This window comes from Muntiacus reevesi, chromosome 22, assembly GCF_963930625.1.
Source record: "Muntiacus reevesi chromosome 22, mMunRee1.1, whole genome shotgun sequence".
NCBI classification, from domain to species: domain Eukaryota; kingdom Metazoa; phylum Chordata; class Mammalia; order Artiodactyla; family Cervidae; genus Muntiacus; species Muntiacus reevesi.
This window is the reverse complement of record NC_089270.1, coordinates 25,332,256-25,355,124: the sequence shown is the minus strand read 5'-3', so window position 1 is coordinate 25,355,124 and position 22,869 is coordinate 25,332,256. Positions and strand designations below refer to the sequence as shown.

At 39.2% G+C, this 22,869-nt stretch overlaps 1 protein-coding gene across 2 annotated transcripts in view; it reads left to right on the top strand.

Moving 5' to 3' along the window:
• Nucleotides 1-1,899: 1,899 nt before the first annotated feature.
• The window catches only part of USO1 (USO1 vesicle transport factor), a 74,887-nt gene continuing 53,917 nt past the window's right edge, over nucleotides 1,900-22,869 (top strand). For both annotated transcript variants that reach the window (XM_065914721.1, XM_065914719.1), the window contains exons 1-3: nucleotides 1,900-2,133; nucleotides 19,862-19,948; nucleotides 20,026-20,090. In XM_065914721.1, coding sequence (XP_065770793.1) covers nucleotides 2,068-2,133; nucleotides 19,862-19,948; nucleotides 20,026-20,090 — 218 coding nt within the window. In that variant the 5' untranslated portion in view covers nucleotides 1,900-2,067. The remainder of the gene's footprint in view (nucleotides 2,134-19,861; nucleotides 19,949-20,025; nucleotides 20,091-22,869) is intronic.

The following is a 22,869-nucleotide window of genomic DNA, read 5'->3' as shown; positions in this document are numbered from 1 at the left end:
GTACAATATTTTTGGCAGTATGATCCCCACTGTTCTTCAACTCACATAAGCTTAAAACCTTGGCACTTGGAAAGGGAACTGCACCATAGTCTTTGTGGTATGTATTATCTGCGATCCCACCTTACAGATGAAAAAAAGGACCTTCCTCCTCATCGTTATATTTGTATATCCTTTAATGTTTTCTTCGTGTATCTATCAATATCACCTTTTATGGGAGAATGCTAAGCCACAGAGATAGAAAAATGAAAAACACAGTCTGCCATTAACAGCCTGGCTCAGTGGGCATTTATTGAGAGCTTCCCACATATCAACAACTGCAAAGGAATAGCATATACACATGTATCTAGATTTCAGGAAGAGCTTTCTGAAGATACCAAAGTTAAATTTTAAGAAACTAGCAGGAGTTTCCTTGATGAAGTGGAGGGAGGGGAAGGACATACCCAGGCATATATCCAGAGTATGTGGGGGAGGCAGGAGCTGAAAAAACAGGCAAGAGCCAGAACATAACAGGCCTATACATCAAGCTAAGGAGTTTGGATTTTATTTTGGGGTGAATGGGCGACAACCGGAGGATTTTCAGAAGAGGACTAACATGGACAGATGTTTTGTCATTGTCAGGCTCACCCAAGAGTGGACTTGCGTGACTGAAAGAAACCCAAGGCTTAAATGCTGACAAACTAGTTAGGAAGCTATTGTCCGTAATCTTGGTGAAAAATGACGAGAACATAAACTATGTCAGAGGCAGAGAGCATGGAGAGCAGAGACCTATTTGAGAAGTAGTCTATAAATAGGCATGACAGGATTTGACTACTGGACCTGTGGGGGTGAAATCCAGAGTTTCAGATTCCTCCCAGCTTCCTCCTTCCAGCTTTGGCAATTATTTGGCTAGCGGTACTAATGAGTGTGGCCGGGCACATGAACGGAGCATACTGGTTTTTTTGTTTTTTTTTTTTAAGGAAGGCTGGGGAGTTTGAGACCTGTGGGGCTTCCAACGGGAGAGGTGTATGAATCAGTTATAACTAGACTCTGCGCTTTTACGTTCAAGACACTGACAAGACCACTCCATAGCATGTGTATCTGGCACTCTCATTTCGAAAAGAAACAAGGCATACGGATTTGAAAAACGAATATTTTTCATGCTAACCGTCCCCCGCCACACATATACGCTGAAAATGTAGTTTAGTGTTAATAACAAAACATCATGTTCCCTGCTGTCAAACTGACACTGCAGATCAACGTATTTTCTCTGGTAAGCCAAATGCAGGGTTGGCTTGGTTTCCTCCTCACACCCCTAGAAAATAGCGGTGTACCTGGTGTTTAGATCCAGGAATTCCTTTTGGCAGGTTGGAAGAGCAAAAGCTGAGAAATGCGCCCTCCCGTGGCAATGGAATGAGGGGGCTCAAGTACCCTTTTTTCCACCAAACAAAGCCCTGTAAAGAAATGCAATTTGTGGGGATGAGAAGGCCACAAGCTCGTACTGGTATACCGCAAAACCAAATGAACCCTCTCAAAGGCCGGGACCCCTTACCTGTCACGTCGGCCGAAGGAAAATTTCACTTTCGACTCAACAAAATACGACCCCAGACTTGACAGCTTGCAGTAAGTCCCGCCCGGCAACAATTAAACACCTTGCAAGCCAAAATGCGTACACAATCCGTAAGGTCCCCTGCCGGCAGGGCCGGGCTCGGACCACGTGGGTGGTTGGGGCCAGCAGGAGGCACCAGCCGAAGGCGGGAGTGGGAGGCGTGTTCTTACGGGGGAGGGCGGAGCCTGCGCAGTGGGCGGGGCTTGGGAGGACCCGGGCTACCAGCCTCCTCTCGCCTACTTTCCCCCTTTGCCTTCGCCCTTCGAGCCGCCACGTAACGCCACGTCCCCGCGCATGCGCATCTCAACTGGTGGCGGACGCTGTTTCCGGGCTTAGGGGGCTGGAGCGGCCGCCGAGTAGGCTGTGGCGGTGGCGGCCGGGGAGTGCAAAGTGCAGGCTTGGGGGTCAGGCCCTGCGGAGGACAGGGGAAGTTATCTCTTCTTTCCCGAAAAGGCGGGTAGAGCCCGTGGCTGAGCGGCAAGATGAATTTCCTCCGCGGGGTTATGGGGGGTCAGAGTGCCGGACCCCAGCACACAGAAGCCGAGACGGTGAGAGGAGCGGCGGGTCCGGGACTTGGGAAGGGTCCGGGCAGAAACCGGGACGGAGGACATGGGGGCCCGGAGGTTCCCCCCCGTGCGTCACCGTGGGCCGGGAGTCTACATGCCGCCTCCCCTTTGGCCCCCGTGCCTCTCTTCCTCTCCTGAAACCCGCAAGTTATTCCCTCACACCCGCAGCGCAGCCCCCAGCGCGGCGGCTTGGCCCTGCTGACAGCAGGCGCGCCCCGAAGCCCCGCAGGCCGCTTGGTGGTGGTCCGCGGTGGTACCGCCGGGAAAGTCATCCATCCTGGGCAGAAGTGGTCCGACCTGCCTCCCACGCCCTTCGGGGCCGCGGGCCTGTCCCTCCCGTTTCGCCAGTGTCTTCACTGGCGGTGATTAACCCAAAGTCCACCTCCCTCGCAGTCTGGAATGGGGCTTTGAGGAAGACTGCAGGAAGGTTTAAAACCCAGCAGTTGACCAGAACAAGTGGCTAAGAATAATACGATAGTTTGGGTCACAAAACCACCTGCCCCTGCCCCGTCAACTGGAGGCCGGTCGTTCTTCAAGGTGTTACTAGTTCGGACCCCGTTTTTCAGCCTCACCCACTATTTGGGAAATACTCGCTTGGACGTTGTGGTGATCTTTCGCGCTCAAAATGCTTTGGGAACAGGCGTCCCTTCCATTCTCCCCATTCAGAAGTCTGAACTCGTGGTAACGGGATTTGCAGCGTCACTTTAAAAAAATTGTTAGCTACTCAACATAGTTTTTGTTAAGTTGGTTCGATTTTAGGTTTAGGATAAACCTCAAAGTTTGGTTCGTGTCTGTTAGGAATAAGTGTATGACCTTTTTTTTTTTTTTAACTTGATTTGAGAGTAATTTTAGGTCTACAAAAAAGTGACAAAGTATGACATTGTAAAAGTAAACTGGTTAGTATTCGTATAGCTACTGAGTTGTCTATGAACGTTGATCCTATGTTCTGTGTTACGAGGATCCTGAAGGTTCAATAATAGCTTTCATCGGTCAGGCTCTTACTGTGTTCTTTGTAGTTTACATTCTCAGTCTCCTTAGATCCCCAACCACCTTGCAGGATAGGTGATAGTATCCTCACTTTACAAATGAAAACTTGAGGCTTAAAGAGGTGAAGTCACTTGACCTAAGTCACACTGCTAGTAATGGAGCCAGGATTCAACCAAAGCTTGCCTTACATCAAAGCCTAGGCGTTATTGCTGATGTGTGTATTTTAATACATATCTGGGAATTTTGGAAATTTATGTAATTATAAAATTAATGTCATCTGAGTTAGAACTGTTTAAAGCAGAAGCTGAAAGCTGGTGAATCTGCCTTCCTTCATTTGAAAATCAGGAGATTTCACACGGTCACGTGCACACACACATGCGTGCATACATACACATACACATGCTCTCTCCAGGTTACCATAGTCACAGCCCACCTCTTCAGCTTTTGTTCATGTATTTTATCTGTCTGATATTTTTGTTTGAAGCACCAGGTTTTAAAGTGTGGCTTATTAGAACTTGATTTGAATCCTTGCCTTCCACCTCTCATTGGATTGAACAGGCAAGAGATGACTAATATCCTATGAGTAAAATCAGAAAAATACCTACTCTGATGGGTGTAATGAGGATTAAGTGAAATAAAAAATGGAAAGAACCTAGCAGTTGGTATGTGTTCAATAAAAGCTAAGTTTTTACTACTTTTTTTTTTCTTTTTTTGGCTGTGCTATGCAACATGTGTGATCATAGTACCCAGGCCAGAGATGAAACCTGTACCCTCTGCCTTGGGAGCTTGGGGTCTTAACCCCTGAAGTGCCAGGGAAGTGCCTTATTACATGTTTTCAGGGAAAGAATACTTTATTTTTTTTTTGTTATAGTCTTGTCACAATGTCCTCTCTAGCAGAGATGGTGTACAACTAATTGATTATAGGATTTTAAAGCTGAAAGGCCCTTTTCAGGTCATCCAGGTGGAACCCCATCATTTTACAAGTTAGGAGGCTGAAGCACAAAGCTCTGAAGCCACTTGCACAGTAATGCAGAACTGAGACTAGAGCACTTTGATCTTGCCATTGTGAATGGAGCAACATAGCTTTTACATCATGATTTCAAAGGGAAACTGGAATCACTTGTGTATCACGTATATATAAACTGAAAGGACACTGGGGGGCCCTTGTTCTTGCCTAACCTTGAATGTATATATTCAAAATTGGAAAACCAATGTCTTCTGATGAGAATTAATAGTTTACTCTGAGTTACTGTTATACTATTTACTCAGCATGAATAAAATTTATTTCACCATCTCATTCAATCCGGGAGAGTAATTGGTATACAGGGTCATAAGTTACTAATTTAGGAGTATTTATAGGGCATCGTTAGACTGTTGGTATAATATTAGATCTTTTAATTGGTGATTTGATGTGACCTGGATATTCTAGTTGCCAGAGCTTAGAATTTCTAACTTCTGCTTTATTAGTATTTTGTAGTTTTGTCCATTTCTGCAAAGTTATATTGTTTCCATTGTGGTTTCCCTTCTTTTTTGCTTTTCTCATCTTTTCCAGTGGAAAGCCTCTTTTCATTGTCTTAAGTTCTACCTCTCCTTTAACTCCATCATGGATCCCTTCCCTAATTTGCACCCCTTATTTTTCCATCCACTAAACTGCAGATAATATTTCTCCTCTGATTAATCTTCATATTAACTAGATTGCATTTCTTAGACTTTCTGCCCTTTATATCTGCCGCATCTCTTCTAGCCCCTTAAGCATCTTTGGTGCAGTGTTCATATATATTTTAATCTCTTTTTCCATAGTAGTACTCAATATTTGTACTAGGTGTTAAAACAATACTTTTTAAAGACTGTAGGAATCAAAGTTCTGAAATGATTGAAATTCATTATGTCAAACTTTTTACTTCAAGGATTTTTCAGATTTGCAGTGCTTTGACTGCTTTCCTGCTTTTCCTTAAACTTCTCCTAAATGTTTGAGTTGTATTATTGATTGTATGGTACCTAGCTTTTCATTCTCAGTTAACAGTAACTTTGGACTGATATTAAGGTGTTCTCTAGAAACAAAGTAGTAAATATTTGTGTTTATAGCATATGATGGTCAATAATTCTATAAAGTTTTAAATATTTAAGTCTGGAGTTTCATTCACATTAAACCTTTCATATTTCATAGCGTCAGATACTTTTTAATTTGATTTCTCTTTTTTACTTCGGTAGAGAAAGGCACTAACTGGTTTCTGATGATTAAAGCCTCCTTAGCCTTGGCATACTTTGCTATGCCAGATAAACACTGATTATAGTAAATATACTACTCATTTGTTTGAGTGCTCGTGCTAAGTGCTATGTCACCTCAGCCCTGTTCAGCTCTTTGTGACCCAATGGACTGGTAACCCACCAGGCTCCTCTGCCCATGGAATTCTCCAGGCAAGAATACTAGAGTGGGTTGCAGTGCCCTCCTCCAAAGGATCTTCCTGACCCAGGAATTGAACCTTCGTCTCTTAAGTCTCCTTCGTTGGCAGACAGGTTCTTTACTACTGGTTCAAACTGGGAAGCCCTTTTGAGAGCTCATACATGCTTAATTTTCCGTCTACCTTCCAACTAATATCTTCTTTTTTGAAGGTGAGTTTCTTGCAGATTCCAAGAAAAATGTTACCTATTTGTGATGATGAATCATAGGGGTGGGGTTCTCTTCCCAAATTGTGTCCCAAAACATGAAAGCTGCAAAAGTCCAGAAAAGATATGTAGGATTACTGTACTGCTAAAGTGTCTTTTTTTAGATCAGACTTTGGTCAGCTGACTTGAAAAGCAAAAGGGCTGTATGGACACAGCTGTAGTTTCTTTTAATAAAAATTGTCATTAAGGAATGTGCACTTAAATTTAGACACGGTTTTGGTTTAGTCGAGCACATTATATACCCCGTTACTATAAAATGTGTAGCCTGAAACTCCTATATCTGGCTTCGTGGTTCATATTCTACATTAATAACCCGGTCAGTGTTGGAACTGGTAGGCGTTTTCTCTCCTAGCTCTCTCACAATAACAGTGTCAGAGAAAGCCATAGTAATGATTTGTGTTTTGATCACTATACCCAACCAAAGGTATCTCATATTCTTTAAAAGTAGTGCCTATTGAAAACTCCATAGCTTTCTTTAAGGTTAATTATGTAGAGTATTTGTATCATTTAAAATTTACATATCAAAGTGTGTCCCAAAAAATGTGAGTGGCTGTAGTTGAAAGGATTTTGTTACTAAAGACATATACCATGTGATGGTCAAAAACAAAACAAAAACCTGCTATTTGTACAAGGTTTATTAAACAGACTGTATGTTACGTTTACAAATATTTTCCAGATGGAGTTAGAAAGTAAGTTGTGTTTGTCAAATCTAATTGATCGTATCCTTTTTTCCTTCCAGGAAACCATGTAGGTCTAGTGTTCTGAGAAACATATATTGGATAAAATGTTCCTAAAGGATATATTTTTTAAAGGAATGCTGCATTTAAAATAGAAGTCCTTCCTTATCATCATTTCTATAGAGTTCATGAACTCTTGCCCTTTGGGTAACCTAAAAGACAAAATAATTCTTGATGTTTTATGATTTATAATTGTAATCACTTGAATTATCTTTTAGGAGAGAATATAAGAATTTCTTATGTAAATTTGTCTTTCTTTTTGTACATGTACCTCTTATTATTTATACTGCTTTGTCTGGTTTTTCTGTTGTATATATCCTAGAAAAGGCATGCTTATATTTTTATACCTCAGGGAGAAATGCCTTAAACTTTCTGTGTATAAAAAGTCACAAATTTTTATAATTAAAATTTGTAATTTTTAAAATTTATAATTTTAGTTTATAATTTGAAAACTTATATACTGTTAGACTTTGAATTGCTAGCATTTGTGATAGGTTAATTTGTTAGACAAGTTTCAGTATGATGACTTGCTTAAAAGCGTGTGCTTTTGGAAAACAGGTAATTTCTTAGAGAAATCATGGAGAATAGATGAAGCAGTATATTGTGTTGGCTAACTTATTAGTAATTGTAATGGAAATAGATTATGTTAGGTTTATGGATTGATCTGAAAAGAGACTGGTGTTTGACTTTGTAATCACCCCCTCCCCCCCACTTTTAGATTGAAACAGTTCAGATCATCTGAAGATAAGTCCGGCTCTTGCTTTTTTTTTTTTTTTTGATAAAATCTTCTCAGTGATAGAATTTGATTTAAAACAAATTTCTGGCTCTTTCTGTAATCAAAACCAGTAACTTCTTGTTTCATTAAAACAACATAAATTGAATTGACTGTTGATTAGCATGAGTTACTTTAGTCCTATAGTCATAGTTAGGGAAATTCTCTCCAAAGAAGTTATAACTATGTTTTAAACCTCATGAAGGCAAAGTTATATCAAACAAGTTGGGGGATTTCCCTGGCAGTCTCGTAGTTAAGGCTCTGCGCTTCCAGTGCAGGGGGTACAGGTTCCATCCCTGGTTGGGGAACTAAGATCCTATATGCATAGTAGCCAAAGATTTTTTTTTTTTTTTAAGGAAAGAAAGAAAAGAAAAAAGTTGATGTTAGATGCTTGATAAGTACCTGTTGAATAAATAATTGAATGGTTGAATTTGATTTTTTAAAATTGGCATTACTGACTTTCATTTTCTCATGTCAGTTAGTTACTGAATACTAGAAATTATGAATTTCTATTCGGAATTGTGAAAAATACTGCAAACTGCTTTATGTCAGAGTCCTTTAAATGTACCTCAGCATCCTAGCTTTATGGTACCTTCTCTTTTTCCCTTCTTATTTCTCAGTGATTTCTTATTTTCATATTCCTCATCTCAGATTTTTCTTCCCTTTTCATTCCTTCTCCTTTTGCTTTTAGTAAAAATAAACTATTATAAACAAGTTTACACTATTAGTAAACAGAACAAGCAAACAAAATCAGAATATGCTGTGCTTTCGTGCTGTGTCCAACTCTTACAATCCCATGGACTGTAGCCCGCTAGGATCCTCTGTCCATGGAATTTTCCAGGCAAGAATACTGAAGTGGGTTGCTATTTCCTACTCCAGGGTATTTTCCTGATCAAGGATTGAACCCGCATCTCCTGCATTGGCAGGCAGATTCTTTATACCACTGTGCCATAGGTTATGAAGTTGTAATTGGGCTTTCCTAGTTATTAATGAAATTTTTTGTCCTTTTCATATTTTTCTTGACAAGTGAACTTGTGAATCTCACATGACAGTCTCATCAGGCAAGAGTCCTGAAACATAATCACCTCCATGAGCTACATGATGTTATACATATTATTTTACTAATTAGCTTTTTTATTTTATTATACAAAATGCCAAACAATACTAGTAAAGTTTAAGTCCTCTTTGACTACCATCTCCAATTTCAGTTCTGTTTTCTGAAATAACTGCTATTCTTATTTTGGTATAAATCCTTCCACACACTTATAAATAATCATGCAGTATTAATTTATATATTTGTATGAGCATGTTTATCTCTTTTTCATAAATGATACACTGTTTACAGTGTTCTGCAGCTATCTTTTTCATTGGTATGTCTTGGAGATCTTTGCATATTAAAACATAAAGCTACTTTATTAGAAATTACTTAAGACACCGGATTTTTAGTTTTCTTAACTACATACCCTCTTCTAAGCGACTATAAAAGTATCTTGATAACAAGAGTGAGTGGTCAGTTGTTCAATTTTGTCTGACTTTTTCAATCCATGTCTAATTCATCATTGTATTTATCTCTGAGAAAATCTAGTACCTAGTTAGCATAGTATGAATTAGTTGAAATACTGCTGTCTCTGAAGTTTTTCCTTATTACTCCCTTCAATCCTTTTAAATAAAACTGTGAGTTAAATTTTACTCATATGTATGTTTTCTCGTTAGAACTGGGTTTTTGTTGTTGTTGTTAGTACATAATACTCTGTTTAATGCAAGAATCACAGTATCAAATCCCAGCAGTGTCAGGTGGGTAACATCATTATTCAGTGAAGCAGGTCAGGTTAGAAAAGAGAGCAGAGAGGCCTGGGATGGAGCTGAAGCCTGCATACCCTGCCTTGAGGGTGTAGCTAGTGTTCAGCTTCAGCCGGTTGCTGCAGAGCTTAATGGTTTGAAATTCCGTCCCCATACTGTAAACACGCGTCTTTTGCACAGTCTGTTTATTGTCATGTGTTTTGCATTTTTGTGCTTTTTGTTGATTTCACAGTTAAAACTGGCCCCAAGTATAGTGCTGAGGTCTTACCTGGTGTTCCGAAGGATGAGGAAGTTGTGATGCTTAGGGAGAAAATGTGTTTGTTAGATTAGCTTCCCTCAGGCATGAGAAATAGCACTTTTAGCTGTGAGTTCAGTGTTAATGAATCAAGATATATATTGAGCAAGATGTCTTTAAACAAAAGCACATATTAAACAAGGTTATGTATTGGATCCAATGATGAAAATGTTACCAGAGGCTCATAAGGTCCTAGGCCTGTATTTTCCTTAGGTACATTGGTTCTGCTGCTAAGTCACTTCAGTTGTGTCTGACTCTATGAGACCCCATAGACGGCAGCCTGCCAGGCTCCCCCGTCCCTGGGATTCTCCAGGCAAGAACCCTGGAGTGGGTTGCCATTGCCTTCTCTGGTACAGTGGTTCGGTATCTGCCAGTTCAGTGTTCATGATAACTGTAGAGCATAACTCTCAGGAATTACAAGCCCCAGTTGTGTTCAGAAAGTAGATGAACAGTGAGTCAGTCAGGTGGTCTGTTAAAGCAGGTACTAGAATAAGAGCAAAGGCTGATATATTCTGGAATTGTCTTTAAGTGTTTCTGTTATTGAAGCACTAGTTGAAAACATGCTTATTATAAATAATCCAAATCAATATATAGGCTCAAATTGCCCCTTTCTTCCTCTGTCCACAATCTATTTCCTGTTACCAGCAGTAATCTCTAAGGAAGTTTTGTGTACATCCTTCCAGAGTGTTTGCTTTGCATTTACCAATGTTTATCACTTAAACGAGTTTATTTATAGACTGAGATAGTTATATTCACAGATACTTGATTTTTTTTTTAATTTTAGCAGAAGTATTAGAATATTTCTATTTACTAATTAATGAACATAGTTGGGTCCCCACAGCAAGAGTTGTTTTTTTTTTTAATTAAAAGTTTCTTTGTTTCAAGTAAATAGGCTGAAGTGTCTTTTCTGATTGTTACCAGTATTCTGTTCTATAACCTTACGTGTATTGAATGTGCATTGACTTTTGAACAACACCAACCTTCTGCACAGTGGAAAATCCTCCTGTAATTTATAGTTGTCTCTGCGTATCCTCTGTTCCTCCATATCCTCAGATTTAATTGATTGAGAATCTATAGTATTTGCTGTTGAAAAAAATCCAAATATAAGTGGACCTGCACAGCTCAGATCTGTTGTTCAAGGGTCAACCACATTTACATCTCTGTTGATTCAGGCAGTAAAATTCTGGGAAGGTCACTTGTTTCAAATCTACAGAGGTCATCTGAAATGTTGTGCCTTGGTAATATGCTGTGATGAGTATTTTTAAAAGGCCTAGGGACAAATATTTGACTTTTTACAGAAGTAGACTGGATTCATATATTCTGTATTGTAACTCATTCTTTTGATCAATAATGGCAGCAAAATGTTACCTGAAAAGGAGCAAGGTAGCATTAAAATCTGTGGGATTTAAACTTGTACTTCCTTTGTAGGTAAGAGTGTCAACTAGGCTGACAGCCTTTGACTAGTAAATTCATGCATTTTTCTTTAAATTACTAAGTGGCCTCATTGGTCATTTCTTGAGAGAGTGAGTGAGCTGCTGGCAACAAAGTCCCTCTCCACAGGATCCCATTTGGGACACTGAGTAAACATACTCTTCAGCTCTAAATACTGTCCTTTTTTCTTCTGACGGTAAGGTCCTCTTTCACCCGGCTTCCCTGCTCTTCTGCTTGCTGCGTTCTTGTTACCCTTAACCCACACGTCCACCATGTCCACATCACTGCTTAACGCGGCCCTCCGACCCGCTGTGCTGTCCCGAGTACTGGTGTCCTTCCCGTCTCGCATTTCTCTGTGTCATTTCCTTCATCATACTTACTATTTTCTGTATATTTCTTACCTGTTTTTAATTTATTCTGTTGTCTCCTTGCTTTTAGAGTTTCATTTGAGTAGGTACCTTCTGAAGTGATCCACTGCTGTTTTCCCAAAACAGAATTTTGCATGCCCCAGCAAAATATTAAGCAATGTAGCAGTATTTCTCAAACTGATTGTGGTAAAGGACCAGTGGATTGGGTTCCACCTGCCCCCCCCACCGCCCATTTCCAATTCATCACACACCAACACTTTTGTAAAACATAGTAAAAATGTATTGCTAGGAAAAATGAAATGACAACACAGACACACATTCTCATGAACATATAATATACAAGCCCAGTTTTTTTAAATTAAACAACCATAAAGGTAACCAATTGTTACAGAAGTTGCTAATTTATAGTCTTAGTTTCTTTCTTTTTTATTGAAGTATAATTGATTTATAATATTAGTTTCAGGTGTACGATGTAGTGGTTTGATATTTTTGTACATTACAAAGTGATCACCACTATAAGTCTAGTTACCATCTGTCACCATACAAAGCTACTGCAATATTATTGACTCTATTCCCTATGCTGTACATTATATCTCTGTGACTTATTTTATAACTGTACCTCTTCATCTCCCTCACTGTTTTACTCATCCCTCATGCCTTTGCTTAGTGCAATTTCTGAATTTACCTTGTCACAAACAACGACTCTCTGGTTGCACTGACCATGGCTCCTATGAGGGTAGCAGCACTCTGTAACATTTTTTGAGTGAATAAATGAATTACCAATTTCAAAATTATGGCACCGAGTTCATCAGACTCTGTCATTCCTTTAGCCTTACCAAAGCTAGAATATTCTGAGATATTGAAGAGTGATTGCTGATTCATATCAAACTTCAGCTAGCTTGTTCACTGATGCTTTTTGATTCTCTGATTCTTTTTTTTTTTTAATGATAAGAGAGGCATTTGAATACATACTTGTTGAAGGAAAAGCTGTAGAAGTATGTAAAGGGAAAAATGAAAGTCCTCCAGGAATGGGCATTGAAGGTACTTCTCTCTTGTTTGTTTTCTATTACGGTGCTGGAGTGGTTGTTCTTGTAATTATGAATGTACATGTGCATGTATTGCCCAAGGACAAAATGCTAGAAGTTGAATTCTAAACAGTCGCTGTTTCAGACGTTTTATTCTTTCTTCTCAAGCCTCTTGGCCTCTTAAATTCAGTTTTTTCAAGTATCCTTTTGCCTTATCTATCTCTACAGCTCTTTGCCCATTGTCCCCACCCTAGTGTCTTTTTTTAAAAAACCTTACTTCGTGTTTGTTATAATGAGCTGACATATTTTCTGTAACCTCCTTCTGTTCCAGTTTGTCTTTATTATCTCAGTCAGTTTCTTTACAAGTGAGTGTATTAATTTCTGAAGTACTTATATATGGTGCTGCCTTTTTCTTAAATACCTGATAGCTTCTGATTACAGCTTTCCCAACGTAAAGCTCCAACTCCCTTGGAGCAAGGGGCTATTCCATCTGTACTCTGGCTGGGCAGTTAAGGCCAAGGCTAATCAGCGTCGGTGGTGGGGTGTAGTGCTAGTGAAAGCATTTCACAGAAACTGCGTCACCATGTCCCCCTGTTTCCAAGGAAGAAATCTTGCAATGCCTGTAGTTTGCAGCAGGTGCTGAGGCTCACATTTCCCTGCACAGTGTAAGATAAGTGTAAGGCAGTGTAAGAATAGTAGAAGCGGCGTGGGCTTTGGAGTGAGACCTCTGTGGCTCAGTTAGAATCTGGACCACACCATCGAACCGGCAGTGTACTTTGGGTGCATTTCTTCTTCCCTGAACCTGAGTTTCCTTTCCTGTAAAATGTCTTATAAGTTTAGGTTTTGGATCAGCTACTATAACAGAGGTCTAACCAGGATAAGAGTTTGTGTCTTTCTCCAATAAAAGTCCCATTAGAAGCTGATCCCTCAGGGTGGTCCCGGGGCCCAGGTGCTGCTTTTTATCTTGTTCTGCCAACCCCTATGATAATGTCTTGTTGAAGATGCTTCACTAGTTTCATGTTCAAGTCCCAGGCTGAGGGAAGGAGAAAGAGAAATGAGCATATAGCTTCCTTTTAAGGACATGACTTGGAAGGTACAACTCACTGGCCAGAAGGTTGTCACTTTCTCTGCCTGGGTGTAAGGAGAGCTTGGAAGGGAGTCTAGGTGGACAGCCTTTGTGCCCAGATAAAACACAGGGGGTTCTAATAACTCTAAGAAGAAAAGAATAGATAATGAACACAATCATACTGCATTGAGTTGGTGTTTCAAGTCAGGAATAAATAGAATAATGGTCTTAGAAATCTGAATAGGAGTTAAGTATATTTGTGCTACAAAATTTTTTCTTGGTAAATGTCAAAGCCTTTGACTGAATGGATTGCAATAAACTGGGGAAAATTCTGAAAGAGATGGAAATACCAGACCAACTGACCTGCCTCTTGAGAAACCTGTATGCAGATCAGGAAGCAACAGTTAGAACTGGACATGGAACAACAGACTGGTTTCAAATAGGAAAAGGAGTACGTCAAGGCTGTATATTGTCACCCTGCTTATTTAACTTATATGCAGAGTACATCATGAGAAATGCTGGGCTGGAGGAAGCACAAGCTGGAATCAAGATTGCCAGGAGAAATATCAATAACCTCAGATATGCAGATGACACCACCCTTATGGCAGAAAGTGAAGAAGAACTAAAGAGCCTCTTAATGAAAGTGAAAGAAGAGAGTGAAAAAGGTGGCTTAAAGCTCAACATTCAGAAAACTAAGATCATGGCACCTGGTCCCATCACTTCATGGCAAATAGATGGGGAGACAGTGGAGACAGTGGCTGACTTTATTTTGGGGGGCTCCAAAATCACTGCAGATGGTGATTGCAGCCATGAAATTAAAAGACGCTTACTCTTTGGAAGGAAAGTTATGACCAACCTAGACAGCATGTTGAAAAGCAGAGACATTACTTTGTCCACAAAGGTCTGTCTAGTCAAGGTTATGGTTTTTCCAGTAGTCATGTATGGATGTGAGAGTTGGACTATAAAGAAAGCTGAGCACTGAAAAATTGATGCTTTTGAACTGTGGTGTTGGAGAAGACTCTTGAGAGTCCCTTGGACTGCAAGGAGATCCAGCCAGTCCATCCTAAAGGAGATCAGTCCTGAGTGTTCATTGGAAGGACTGGTGCTGAAGCTGAAACGCCAGTACTTTGGCCACCTGAGGTGAAGAGCTGACTCATTGGAAAAGACCCTGATCCTGGGAAAGGTTGAGGGCAGGAAGAGAAGGGGACGATAGAGGATGAGATGGTTGGATGGCATCATCGACTCAATGGACATGGGTTTGGGTGGACTCCAGGAGTTGGTGATGGACAGGGAGGCCTGGCATGCTGAGGTTCATGTGGTCTCAGAGTTTGACACGACTGAGCGACTGAACTGAACTGAACTGAACTGAAATGTCACCTTAAAAATACAGACCTATGTTTGACCTAAAACATGGCTAAGTGTTTGTAAGGTTTGAAACATATATAATAATTTCCTTTCATTTGGTTTCCATTGTCTGTAAAAAGTAGGAGTATAGCACTTCATCTTGGAGAGATTACTTACTCAGAAACTTTAACTCTGTGAAATATTATTATGAGGTAATAAGGCTTTCTCACAGCAAAAGTAGAAGTAGCAAAGTCCATGTTCTCAGTCTTGAGTTGAAGCCTGAGTAATTTGGAGTTATAGACATATTACTATCTAGCTTAATTATCAGATTTCACACTGAAAATCTGCAAAATTGGAATGATCTGTTAGAAACATACGTGATGTCCATGATGGTCAAAAGCCTAATAGGACAGAAAAATAATACAAAGGAATCATAGAAGTTTAGTAATAATTAAGTTTGTTAACAGTTTTTGAGCATTTATAGCACTAGGTGCTGTGCAAAGATTTTTATATTTATTTCTTCATTTACCACCTAAAACATCCCTGTATCTGATATTGGAGAAGACTTAGGTTTAAATGCCAAGAAAGCTTATAATTATGTTCTTTAAGAAGCCAGAGATTGTTGTAATTAGTTTTAGATTGCTATCAGAAATCAATAAAATGAAAAGGCCATTTTAGTGGCTGACAGAAAGTATCTCAAATAGCTTAATTATGGTGGATAAATAAGTTGCTCTTATACTCATTTTTGACTTATTGATTTTGCAGTGTGGTGATTTGAGTTTGTCTTAAGCCACTAGAGAGAAGGTTCAGATTAAAATCACCAGTTGAGAAGAATGTGTGCTTGCCACTAAAACCCAAGTTTAGTAGATAAAAAGCATGTTTATAGTCATTTTTCTTCTCCTTTTGTTTGGCTGCATCAAGTGGCTTGCAAAATCTCAGTTCTCCAACCAAGAATTGAACCTGGTCTACAGCAGTGAAAGCCTGGAATCCCAACCACTAGGCTATCAAGGAACGCCCAGCATGTTTGTCATCCTAAAAATAGTCTTGAAACATATTTACCCAAACTCAGGAATTTTTATATATACATAGTACCCTTTAAAATAGTGATTAGTTTTTAAGTTACATTTTACAACTTTCTGAAAAAACTAGTGATTTTATTTATTAACCAAAGTTAATTGAAGATATATAATTTGAACTCATTAGAAAAGAAATCTATCTTTAGCTAACAGTTTAATCTTACAGTCATACTCAGGAAAACTCTTTTTAGCTTTAGGTATTCTTTAAGCTGAGAATAGTGAGATTCGTGTTTTCAGAAGATAATTGTGTAGTTTTTCTCAAGGTAAAAAAAAAAAAAATGAAACTATCAACCAATTACTTGATAAAGAGAATGTTTTATTATTCCTTTTTTCTTTTTATTTTTTACAGTCCAGGTCTTTATTTTTACACTCTTCAGGCCATGAATTCGTAGGGAATGGGTTCCAACAGTTCAGATTCCTTTCCATTGGTCCTCACAAAGTGTGCTTCTCTGGGTGGAGCAGGCTGGCGCTTCAGCTGAACCCAAGTCCCTTTCTCTTTGGCTTGCTTCTTTTACTGATCATTTTCTTTCACACATTTTAGGAAGCTATCTCGGCTCTTAGAGTGCTTAATGTGCTCAACATGCGCATTAATTGTCTTGGCAAAAATCTTGGCCTTAACTTGTTTGTTTACAGTGATGCCAACAGCATGCTGGGTAACACTGTAGACTCTCCCAGTTTTGCCATGGTAGCATTTGTGGGGCATTCCTTTTTGAACAGTACCCATTCCCTTGAATCTACAATATCACCCTTCTTGTAGATTCACATGTATGTGGCCAAAGGAACAACTCCATGTTTTCTAAAAGGCCTAGAGAACATGTAGCGGGTGTCCCTCCTCTTTCCCTTTGTGTTGGTCGTTTTGGCAAATTACTGGAAGATGGTGGTTGCGGCCGAAAAGCTATTATTCCATTTTTGAAAGTCAACATAATTAATAAGAAGTAAGTACAATTTAAGGTAGGAATAATTTCTAAACGTGAGGAGGAAAACAGTGGGAAAGAATGGGAAAGACTATAGAGATCTCTTCAAGAAAATTAGAGATACCAAAGGAACATTTCATTCAAAGATGGGCTCAATAAAGGACGGAAGTGGGAGGGACCTAACAAAAGCAGAAGATATTAAGAAGAGGTGGCACAGAAGGTGCCACAGAAGGTGGTACAGAAGAACTGTACAAAAAAGATCTTCACGACCCAGTTAATCACCATGGTGTGATCACTCACATAGAGCCAGACATCCTGGAATGTGAAGTCAAGTGGGCCTTAGGAAGCATCACTACGAACAAAGCTAATGGAGGTGATAGAATTCCAGTTGATCTATTTCAAATTCTAAAAGATGATGCTATGGAAGTGTTGCACTCAATATGTCAGCAAATTTGGGAAGCTCAGCAGTGGCCACAGGACTGGAAAGATCAGTTTTCATTCCAATCCCAAAGAAAGACAATGCCAAAGAATGCTCAAACTACCACACAGTTGCACTCATCTCACACGCTAGTAAAGTAACGCTCAAAATTCTCCAAGCCAGGCATCAGCAATACGTGAACCGTGAACTTCCAGATGTTCAAGCTGGTTTTAGAAAAGGCAGAGGAACCAGAGATCAAATTGCCAACATCCTCTGGATCATCGAAAAAGCAAGAGAGTTCCAGAAAAACATTTATTTCTGATTCATTGACTACACTAAAGCCTTTGACTGTGTGGATCACAATAAATTGGAAAATTCTGAAAGAGATGGGAATACCAGACCACCTGACCTGCCTCCTAAGAAACCTGAATGCATGTCAGGAAGCACTGGACATGGAACAACAGACTGGTTCCAAATAGGAAAAGGAGTACGTCAAGGCTGTATATTGTCCCCTTGCTTATTTAACTTATATGCAGAGTACATCATGAGAAATGCTGGGCTGGAGGAAGCACAAACTGGAATCAAGATTGCCAGGAGAAATATCAATAACCTCAGATATGCAGATGACACCACCCTTATGGCAGAAAGTGAAGAAGAACTAAAGAGCCTCTTGATGAAAGTGAAAGAAGAGAGTGAAAAAGGTGGCTTAAAGCTCAACGTTCAGATGACTAAGATCATGGCATCCGATCCCATCACTTCATGGCAAATAGATGGGGAAACAATGGCTGACTTTATTTTGGGGGGCTCCAAAATCACTGCAGATGGTGATTGCAGCCATGAAATTAAAAGACGCTTACTCTTTGGAAGGAAAGTTATGGCCAACCTAGATAGCATATTAAAAAGCAGAGACATTACTTTGTCCACAAAGGTCTGTCTAGTCAAGGTTATGGTTTTTCCAGTAGTCATGTATGGATGTGAGAGTTGAACTATAAAGAAAGCTGAGCACCGAAGAATTGATACTTTTGAACTGTGGTGTTGGAGAAGACTCTTGAGAGTCCCTTGGACTGCAAGGAGATCCAGCCAGTCCATCCTAAAGGAGATCAGTCCTGGGTGTTCATTGGAAGGATTGATGCTGAAGCTGTAACTCCAATACTTTGGCCACCTGAGGTGAAGTGCTGACTCGTTGGAAAAGGCCTTGATCCTGGGAAAGGTTGAGGGCAGGAAGAGAAGGGGACGACAGAGGATGAAATGGTTGGATGGCATCACTGAATCAGTAGACATGGGTTTGGGTGGACTCTGGGAGTTGGTGATGGACAGGGAGGCCTGGCGTGCTGAGTTTCATGAGGTTGCAAAGAGTCAGACACGACTGACTGACTGAGCTGAACTGAACTGAGAATGAATAAAATCAAGAAGTCAAGCTAGGCTTGGTTAACATACTGCATCTGTAGTGTGAAGAAATGCAAATCAGTATAGTAAAGACTTAGAAATTCTGCATTGCAGAAACCTAATTTTGTATATAACTTATGTTTCCCATTGGTTGTGATCATAGGAAGTCTGTTAATATCTTCTGGGACACTAGAAGTCTACAGAACATAATTTGGAAAACACTATATGTATTTAAACACCATTAATTTTGGTACATCGAATGCAAAATTTGTGACACGCCAATATCATTTCTAGAATCCGAGTAAAAAGTGTTATTAAAGAATGAGTAATAGCATAATAAGATAGGAAACAACTGTTGGAGTTATGAAGGACCTGAGTGTAATGGTTTTAAAAACTGTTCTTTATCACTTGTTTTCCATGTTTTTTTATCCTTTCTATGGCTTATCTTTTCCTTGTCTTAACGGTATCTTTTGAAAAACAGGAGTGATGAAGTCCAAATTATTATGTTCTTCTTTTATGAATTGTACTTTAATATACGTGTCTGACAAACTCTTGCCTAATTTAAGGCCACAAGCATTTTCTCCAGTGCTTTCTTCTAGAGGTTTTATAGTTGCTTTAAGTTTCCAAATTCTTCTTTAAGTGCAGTTTTACATACACACACAGTTTGATTCTTTTATTACAGTAAGCTTAAAATTTACATAATTTTACAACTTGCTCTTTTTTTTTCCACTATTTATTAAATCATAGTATTTTTATGTCAGTACAGTTAACATCTTTTGAGTAGTTTTCATAGTATTTGACTGGAAAATATACCATAATTTATTTAATTTTTCTTCTCTTGATGGACAGTTGTTTCTGATTTTTTTCTATTATAAATAATGCTCCAAGGTTTATTTTAAAATTCAGTTCAGATTTTAATTCCTGAAAATTTATTAGAAGCTTAGAACATTTCACCCTTCTAGGTTTTCGAGGCACACTTAAAACTAAATTTTTGATAAACAATTTCTGACTTTCCTCATTCAGATATGTAGTGGAAACATTAGGGTGAAGTTATGATGTAAACAATCATTACTTTAAAAATTTTTGTTTATTAACTTTTATTAACACATCATATACCATAGCCCTAATGGATCCTTCTTAGCTGAAAGAGCTGTAATAGTTATGTTTGCAAAGCTCTGAGTCTACTAATTTCTTTTAAGTTTTCAGTTTATATAAGTTAACCTTATTTGACTTCTCTTTTGCCACTTCCATTTTTCAAGTCTCTGTGAAAAATCTATTTGATATCTGTAACAAGATTATAATACTATCTAAATAGTGACATCCTTTTTTTTCCCCCTCAAATAGTATAAGCTTTGGAAGAAACTTTATGTATCTTTTTTCCTTTCTTTTTATTCTATTTATGTTATTTCATTTTTCCATGACAGATTCAAAAGCTTTGTGACAGAGTAGCTTCATCTACTTTACTGGACGATCGAAGAAACGCTGTGCGAGCTCTGAAATCATTATCTAAGGTCGGTAACACTTTATCCGTTATTAAGGTTGTTACATTGGATATGCCTTTCTTAAATTACATTTTTCTTCTGTGCAGAAATATCGCTTGGAAGTGGGTATTCAAGCAATGGAACATCTTATCCATGTTTTACAAACAGATCGGTATGTCTCTATTTAATGATTTTTCTCCCTAATTTTTCTTAGAATTTTAATTATTTTGTTTTAGAGTCACTGTTCCAGAAATGATTAAGGCTACTAAGTTTTTACTTTCAGTTGTCATTTTCAATAAAGAGTTACTGGACACTAGATCCAAACCATTGCGCTAAGCATTTAGGACAGATATAATCTAAACCTTCAGGGACTGAGAGCTTACCATTATATAAAAAAAATGGAATGAAGTAACTGTCAGTTAAAGGTTTAAAATTTGGAATTTGAATTGAACAAATTAATGTATTGATTTTCACTTAGATATACTATAGTGTACTATTCTATAATATGCATATTATATGTTATATCAGTTATCTAGACTCTGTCTTTCTGAGGGGAGGTAAGTAAACTCATACTAATAGAGTGAAGTCTTAAGAGAAAAGTCACTCAGCCTAGTTTTTGCTCTTTCAGGTTGTCTTGAAGAGAGCATCTGCATCTTTGGTTTTAAATAACAACTGTGCAGGAATAATTTTAGATCTTATCTCTTGTTAAATATATCTTACAAGCTTTAGCGACTCAGTTTACATTTCCACCATATCAAGATTTCTTCACAGGTACCTTAAATTCAAAATGTTGAAAAGTTGATATGTCTCTGGCCGTCCTGCTAATACTCCACCACATCCCATCACCCACCTGATCTACTTCAGCTGCCTTTAACCCAAGTTCATCCTAGTTAGCACCTTTCCATTAAAATAAGAAACTGGAGGTTTTGTGCTGAACTCATCCCTCTCCTTAACCCATTATGCCCATCCAGACCAAAAAAAAAAAACCTGGAATCCATGAATTCTCCTGACTTCAGTTGTCAGTCCTAGTTTTGACCCTCAGTGTCACTCACGTAAGTCATTTTCACAGCCACTGTATTAGTTGTCTACTGCTGTGTAATACATTACCTCAGAGCTGCCTGGCTCAAAATAACAAGTATTTGTTGTGTCACAGTTCCTGTGGATCAGGAATTCAGAAGCGGCTTAGCTAGGTGGTTCTGGCTCAGGGGCTCTTAGGAGGTTGTGCACAAGATGTCATCCCGGACTGGAGTCGTCTGGAGGCTTGGTTGGGGCTGGAGTATCTGATGCCAAAGTGGCGCCCTCACCTGAGGCAGGAGGCCTCACTGTCTCACCTGTTGCTCTCTCTAAAGGCCTACTTGAGCATCCTCATGATATGAAAAACTGGCTTCTCCCAGAGCAAGTGATCTTAGAGGGAGAACAGAGAGAAGGCCACAGTGCCTTTTAGGACTTTGTCTCAGAAGTCACCTATCGTCAATCCCATTACATTCTACTTTACTAGAAGCAAGTTAATAAATACAGCCTGTACTTAAGAAGAGGAGACTTAGGGTTCGGCTTTTGAAGTGAGCTGTAACAGAGAGGTTTGGTGTTTTTTTTTTAACATAATGTAAAACCGGCCACCGCCTCCAGACTCTATTCTTTGCCCCTGACTTCTTTATCTTTCCATTCATTTCGAGAATTATCTGTCTGAAATGTAAATCTTCTATTACTCACCTGTTTAATGCATTTAACCAACTCAGTGCAGTGCGAAGTCCAAGTTCCTCAAACAAAGCAAAGCATATAAGCATTTAAAAATATATATATATTTCTTTATTTATTTGTCTGCATCAGGTCGTTGTTGCAGCACGCAGGCTCCAGAGCTTGTGGGCTCAGTAGATCTAGCACATGGTTCTAAACATGTGGGGGAGCTTATTTCCCCCACCAGGGATTGAGCCCATGTACCCTGCGTCAGATGGCAAATTCTTAACAACTGAACCGCCAAAGAAGTCCCACCTGTAAGCTTTTTAAAGACTTAGATGCTGCCTGTCTGTCAAAACTCATGACCTTTTAAAATTGTATTTCAGCAATGCCCAGCTGCTTGTTCACACCGAGTAGAATCTTTGCTGTCCTCCTCAGTGTGACTCACGTTGGCCACCTTTCACAGCCAACTAATTCTTGTTTTTGTTATTTATTCATTTGGCTGTGCTGTATCTTAACAACCCATGGGATCTTTGCCTTTTGTTGGCAGCCTGCGGACTCTTAGTTGCATTTAGAATCTACTTTCCTGACCAGGGATCGGACCTGGGCCACCTGCATTGGGATTGCAGAGTCTTAACCATTGGACCACTAGGAAAGCCACCCCAAAGCCTGTTAATTCTAATGTGTTTGCTTAAATCCATCAGATGTTATTCCAGAACTATCAGTTATTAACACTGGAGTGGGCAGCTGCAAGACTGTTATTTTAACACCAGCTGGGCAACTTCAGTAGGAAGAATAATGGTCCCCCAAAGATGTTTATATTCTCTCAGCACAACCTATAAATGTTACCTTAGATGGCAGAAGGGACTTTGGAGATACAATTAAGTTATGGATTTTTAGATAGAGAGATTATGTTGGATTATCCAGGTGGGCCCAGGGTAATCCTAAGGCTTCTCAAAAGTTGAAGAGGAATGCAAAAGAGGAGGTCAGAGTGAGGTAAAATGAAAAGACCTCCATCTGTCTTTGCTGGTTTTAGAAGTGAAAGGGGACCTCTAGACCTGGAAAAGGCAAGGAAGTGGATTCTCCCTGAAAGGCATCAGAAAAGAAGGCAGCCCTGATGATACCCTGACTTTAGTCCACTGAGACCCATTCAGCTCTCTGACTTCTGGAACAGTAAGATAATATATTTGTGTTGTATAAACCACTGAATTTGTAGTAATTTGCTACAGCATCAATAGAAAACTAATAAAGTAACCCAAGTTTGCTATCTGCTTTAA